Below are 6,622 nucleotides of genomic sequence, written 5' to 3' on the forward strand. Positions count from 1 at the left end.
TGACCCGGAAGCTGTACGCCGGCTCCCTTGGCCAGTAAAGCGAGATGAGCGCCACAACCCCAGAGTCGTCCACAACTGGACCTAATGGTCAGGGGTCCCTTTACCTTTACCTATGGACATGCTGCAGATTGGAACAGTTCTCCTGTTCTTAAGGTTTCACGGCCAGGGTGCCCAGTCCCTGAGTCGAAAACGTTGCCTCTCCCTGATCTCCAGGAAAGGCTTGTTAACAGGCTTATGGGAGGGACGTTGTTCGCAGAACAGGTAAGAGGCATTAGCTGGTTAGCACGGCCACTTTGAAAAGGTGTGCGGCTCTGAAACGGATAGCGTCTCTGCCCAGGCGATTAGTCCCGTTTCCCTTTCCACATCAGACTCGCGACCGGCGGTGCCGTAAGATCTCCCGTCGCCCAGCAGGCCTCCCGTAACTGCTTGAAAGCGCCTTGAATGTTCAAAGGTCCATTTAGGGACGTGTTTTGCCTGCCAGCGACGGAGCCACATGACTCCCATTAGCAGTAATTAGAAGCATGTGGCAAGATCGCCTGTAAAATTAACCTTGTGACGGCGAGAGGGAGCTTGCAAAGAAGGAGAGCCTTGTGGGGATTTGGAGGGGGGGGCGGGTCGCTGCAACCCCATGAAAGGGGGAAAGGAAGGGGGGGAGAGTACAAAACCCTACTTACCATGTGCTGCGCTGTTTTCGCTTCCAGTGCTGCGCTGCCATCTATTCCAGTGTGTCCGGTTTGAAAGCCCACCTTGCAAACTGCAACAAGGTAAGGCGTTTAAGAGGCTTATAGCCTAACTTCACTATTATTATTGTTTATTAAGCTTGTATGCCGCCCTTCATCAGGAAGATCTCAGGGCGGTTCACAGCATCAAAATACAAGATAAAACCACAAAATACACAATGAACGCAAACACAAAACAATAACACAAACACAAACAATAACACAAAACTGCTCCCACAAACACATATAAAAAGGACACATAATGTTAATCAGGCAAAGACCTGGTTGAAGAGGAAGATTTTTGCCTGGCGCCTAAAGATGTACAGTGAAGGCACCAGGCAAGCCTTCCTGGGGAGAGCATTCCTCAAACGGGGAGCCACTGCACAAAAGGCCCTGTTCTCATGTTGCCACCCTACGGATTTCCCATGGAGGAGGCACACAACAAAGGGCCTCAGATGGTGATTTCATGGTCTGGGTCGGTTCATATGGACAGAGGCGGTCCTTGAGGTATTGAGGTCCTGAGCTGTTTAAGGGTTTATAGGTCAAATTCGGCCCTTTGAATTGGGCCTAGAAACTAATTGGCAGCCAGTGCAGTTGGGCCAGGATCAGTATAATGTGCTCAAACTCATGCTCCACGGAGCAACCTGGCCGCTGAATTCTGCAACAGCTGAAGTTTCCGAACCTTCTTCAGAGGCAGCTCTGGAGGATGCCATAGCCAGTGGTATCCGAAACCCGCGAAGAGGTCATATAATGGCAATGTTGAGAACCCTTCCCATAGGCGGAAATCCTTTTCCCAACTCTCACTCACCGCCCTCCGCTTTCAGCACCCTCTGCCAAATTCAAGCCCCTCGTTAATTTTCTGACGGATCAGAAAACGGCTGGCTGGTTCATTCAGATGCTTCCAGTTGTGTGAAGATGCACCTATACTCGATGTCCGATGCTTGCCAGCTTCGCATTAATGCCACAGATCCAGCTGCAAGCATGCTCCCGCGACTCTCACTACACCCCCTCTCCCGCTGGGAGCTCGTACATCACCTCATTGTCAATAAAGAATATATTATGCATTCTCTAGTGGCAGATGGAGGCAGAGGAGGGAGCTCATTCGTTTTCCGCAAGGTCAGCGGTGGCAGAAATCCAGGGTTTTAATTAGCTGCTCGGCAACCCAGAAGAGAAATTTCAAAAGCTTTATTGATCAGGTTCGGCCATAAATTAGAGGAAGCCTCTGCTCCTGCAGTGTCGAATGAAGCTGCTGTTCTGCTCCACGTGGCAGCTTGGGTAGGCTGGCGCAGCGTCGGGGATGGCCAGCTCCGCGAGGGCTTCAAGCCGGGGCAAGTGGAAGATGTTGTTTCAGCAACAGACAGCTGTTAGCTTTTTTGTGATGAAACAGATGCCTTGCACAAGACTTGAAGATAAATCTTTGCTTGTCAGGTTGGCAACAGTTGAACGGGTATTATTCAATTGTTGTTGTTGTTGTTGTTGTTGTTGTTATATTAAATTCACATATTAATGAAAGCAATGTGTTTCTCTCCCTTGAGCCAAAGAGAGGGGTTAGTCCTTCATAGCAGTGCATAAGTTACCGTATTTTTTGCTCTATGAGACTCACTTTTTCCGTCCTAAAAAGTAAGGGGAAATGTGTGTGCATCTTATGGAGCGAATGCAGGCTGCGCAGCTATCCCAGAAGCCAGAACAGCAAGAGGGATTGCTGCTTTCACTGCGCAGCCATCCCTCTTGCTATTCTGGCTTCTGAGATTCAGAATATATTTTTTTCTTGTTTTCCTCCTCCAAAAACTAGGTGCCTCTTGTGGTCTGGTGCGTCTTATAGAGCAAAAAATACAGTATTAATCCATAGCTTGCCTGTCCTCACAAACTCCTCCACCACGCTCCCATGTTCTCAAAGAAACGACGATAACAAAATAAGCTAACCAACTGCCACCATTTATTCTTTGTCAAATAAATTTACAATGCAAATACAGTACAGATACTAACAACAACCTCAGAATGGACCTTAGGTAAGGCGGGGGCTGTAAGCTCCTCTGCCAAAAGTCCCTCATCTTTTGCCCTCCATCTCACCTGAGCGAGCCAGGTGACCCTTTCTGCTAAGTTTCCAAATGCATGAGTGCAGGATAGGTTCTGAGAGGTCCCGGTGAACGTTAACCCTTCCCCAGATCCCCAGGGGAGGTTCTGACCCCTACCTGAATCCTACTCCATATATGAAGGAGCCTGAAGATTCCCTGGAGCCTGAATGGCACAGTGCCAAGGACAAATCTGTCCTACATAGATGATCAACACATCTCCAAGTTATCCTCTGGGGCTGAGCTAACACAGCCGGACCTTTGTATTGCAGGGAGACCACTCCGTGGGGAAGTATCGTTGTCTTCTGTGTCAGAAGGAGTTTAGCTCAGAAAGCGGAGTCAAGTACCACATCATTAAGACTCACTCGGAGGTAAGTACCAGGCCTTGTCGGCAAAGGACTTTGGGGGGAGTCCCCCCCCCCGTGAAAGCTGAAACTCTCATGAGGCCTACAGAAGAGTGGTCCCAGTGAGCTGGAATAAATCATTATTCTTTTCTAGTAATATAGGAGCGAATTTCAAACTTCCAGCTGACTGAAATTAGTCCCCCAGATTTGCTGCCTTATTTTCTAGTAGCTATTTTTTTGGGGGGGGGGGTTGTGGAGAGGGTTTCGTGAAGGGGAGGGGACTTTAGGCTGTTCATCATACCCTGCATCAAAGGCAGTCTAGGTAACTCCCTGTCAGGGACTGGGCAGATGATTAGGAGTGGTGGAGACCGTCACCCCAAGAGCCTTCCAGAGAAAGAAGGGAGAGGGTATGGACCCAGGATCGTGGTGGTTTGAGACGGGAGACTTCCCAGAAGAGGAAGAAAAGAGCTGGGGAATCATGGAGGTGAGGAACAGGAGCTATAATAATTTTTATTATTTATACCCCGCCCATCTGGCTGGGTTTCCCCAGCCACTCTGGGCGGCTTTCAACAGAACATTAAAATAGTCTATTAAACATTAAAAGCTTCCCTAAACAGGGCTGCCTTCAGATGTCTTCTAAAAGTCTGGCAGTTGTTTTTCTCTTCGACATCTGGTGGGAGGGCGTTCCACAGGGCAGGCGCCACTACCGAGAAGGCCCTCTGCCTGGTTCCCTGTAACTTGGCTTCTCGCAGTGAGGGAACCGCCAGAAGGCCCTTGGCGCTGGACCTCAGTGTCCGGGCAGAACGATGGGGGTGGAGACACTCCTTCAAGTATACAGGACCGAGGCCGTTTAGGGCTTTAAAGGTCAGCAGCATCACTTTGAATTGTGTTCAGAAACATACTGGGAGCCAATGTAGGTCTTTCAAGACCAGTGTTATATGGTCTCGGCGGCCGCTCCCAGTCACCAGTCTAGCTCCCACATTCTGGATTAGTTGTAGTTTCCGGGTCACCTTCAAAGGGAGACCCACGTAGAGCGCACTGCAGTAGTCCAAGCGATAGATAACTAGAGCATGCACCACTATGGTGAGACAGTCCGCGGGCAGGGAGGGTCTCATCCTGCGTACCAAGTGGAGCTGATACCCTAGTCCTGAACAGGGACAGGAGTCAGATGTCATAGAAACAGTACAGCAGCTGGTTGACACCATGCACCTTGAAAGAGAGCCAGGCGTGCTCTTCGTGTCTCTGGGCGGAAAGCCAAACAGAAAAGGATAGATTCCCTTGTCGTCCACCGTAGGCAACCGGAGGGGTCTGAGATGTAGAGAAAGTCAGTGGCCAGGGGGAAGAGCGGGCCCTCTGGGGAACAGTCCCATTTCCTGATTTCCGTGTATTAAGTAGTGGGTGGACATAGCAGACGACACAGAGATTTCTCCAAGTAGTTCTTCATAAGTAAGCTGGAATTGAACTGAACAGCAAACAGCTCAGCCGGCCTGCTTTTATAGGCAGCAGGCTGTCCACATTGTAACAACAGCAGCGCAGGGTTTCCCGCCTAAATTAACTTACGTGGACCTGAGTGAAAACTATATACAGTCATACTTAGGGTTGAAGTTGCTTCGGGTTAAGCATTTTTGGGTTGCGCTCCGCGGCGACCCGGAAGTAACAGAGCGTGTTACTTCCGGGTTTCGCTGCTCGCGCATGCACAGACACTCAAAATGACGTCATGCGCGGAAGTGGCGAGACACGTGGATCCCGTTCACATCCAGAGGTACCACTGTACACAATACACCCTGGTGGCCAGGGTGAGAACTTCAGTACATAACACTGTGTAGAGTGGACGCTTGGGTTGTGAACGTGATCCGTGCGGGATGCACACACGCGGGTTGCGATTCAGTGCTTCTGTGCATGCGCAAAGCACAATTTAGCGCTTCTGCACATGCGTGACCGCCGAAACCCGGAAGTAACCCGTTCCGGTACTTCCGGATTTCGGCTGTCCGTAACCCAAAAAACGCAACCTGAAGCGTCTGTAACCCAAGGTATGACTGTATTTCTGATTCCAAGAAACATACTGAAAAGCAGCTCTCTGTCTCTCTGCATGTCTGGATTCTCTGGGCAGTTAGCCAAGTGAGCTGCCTGTTGGCTTTCCTCCCTTCCTAAATCTCCTTTTGTCTCCTTGGTTCACCCAATATGGGGGAAGGATTTTGGGGCAAACCCCCAAACTGAAGCAGGCGATTGCAGCTCAGAATGGTTCCAAGTGGGGATGAGGTGCTTTTTTTAGCTGTTGTTTTTTTAACTTCTGAAAACCGCCACGTTTGCCGGTAGTTGTGGCGTTGCGGCAGAGCTGCGGCCGCTGCTATTCCGCGCCGTGTCCAAATCGAGTTCCCGACTCTGTGCTCCTTTCCTTCCTTGACCGCAGAACTGGTTCCGGACTTCCACGGAGGCCATCCGGAAGAAAAAGACCAGCGAGCCGACCTCTGCCAGCCACGAGGAGAAGAAGAAAAGCACAGACGGGAAGAAGAGGGGGCGGAAACCGAAGGAAAGGCCTCCGGAATCTTCCGCCAAAAGCAAAGAGATAGGCAAGACGAACCATAAGAAACCGGCGGGGCCCTGGGAGGCCGCGGACTTCAGCCCCGATGAGAGAGAGCGAGGTAACAAGCCCCCCCACAGCAAGAAAGGGGGGGTCCAGTAAAATGCCAGAGAAATAAGCCGTCGTTTTTTTGGGGGGGGAGAAAACAAAACTCTCTAATGATTAGTTTACAGCCCAGGGTAATGGGGCAGAAGGAGGGGAGAGCTACTCCCAGTATATGCTGGGCCCCTTCTGCTCATCCCTTTTTTAAAAACGAAAAACCACTTTAAATCACGGGACATTTTGTTTTCACCACTGGAAGAAGAGAACGAAGCGAGGAACGGCCGCTGCGATTCTTCCGTCGGAAAGCTCTGCGGATTGTACATAACCCCCCTGTGTGGGTCAGGCGCCCCGCGTCCATGGGCAGGTGGAATAGTAAGGTGGTTTGTCGGCGCCCTCCTTCCTTTCTTCCTGCTTCTGAATTCGAACCCGATGCCGTTCAAGCAAAGAGAGAGAAGGAGAGGGAGAGAGAGCAAAGGGGGATTTCCTCAAGCAAAGGGAGAGGAAAGTGCAATAGGAACCCAGGCGTAAGCTGGTCAAAATTCTTTTCTAAAAAGCTATTATTATTTGTGGATTCCTTTTCAGGTAGCAGTCATGTGTTAGGAAATAGAGCTGGTGGGGATTTTACAGATGAAATTATTGTTGTGATTGTGGTTGCGAACCAGCTTTCTTTTATAATTTTCATAGGAGATGCTTTTTTTACGAAGGGAAAAAGGAAAAACAAAAACCCGATGGGGTCGTTTGACGACGGACGTTTCGGGATTGTCGTTTCGTTAGGTTCTGTTCACGTTTTAAACGTTGCCCTGATTTGGGACCCGGTTCTCCGTTTTCAGTTTTGGGAGCTATATCCTTCATTTGTCAAGGTTT

At 50.0% G+C, this 6,622-nt stretch overlaps 1 protein-coding gene across 1 annotated transcript in view; it reads left to right on the top strand.

Moving 5' to 3' along the window:
• The window catches only part of ZNF512B (zinc finger protein 512B), a 39,637-nt gene extending 33,783 nt beyond the window's left edge, over nucleotides 1-5,854 (top strand). Inside the window, 4 exon segments of the mRNA XM_028735468.2 lie at nucleotides 702-764; nucleotides 3,064-3,162; nucleotides 5,546-5,794; nucleotides 5,796-5,854. Of these exon segments, the coding sequence (XP_028591301.2) occupies nucleotides 702-764; nucleotides 3,064-3,162; nucleotides 5,546-5,794; nucleotides 5,796-5,834 (450 nt within the window). The 3' untranslated portion in view covers nucleotides 5,835-5,854.
• The last annotated feature ends 768 nt before the right edge of the window (nucleotides 5,855-6,622 follow it).

The sequence above is a fragment of the Podarcis muralis genome, chromosome 5, assembly GCF_964188315.1.
Source record: "Podarcis muralis chromosome 5, rPodMur119.hap1.1, whole genome shotgun sequence".
Classification (NCBI taxonomy): domain Eukaryota; kingdom Metazoa; phylum Chordata; class Lepidosauria; order Squamata; family Lacertidae; genus Podarcis; species Podarcis muralis.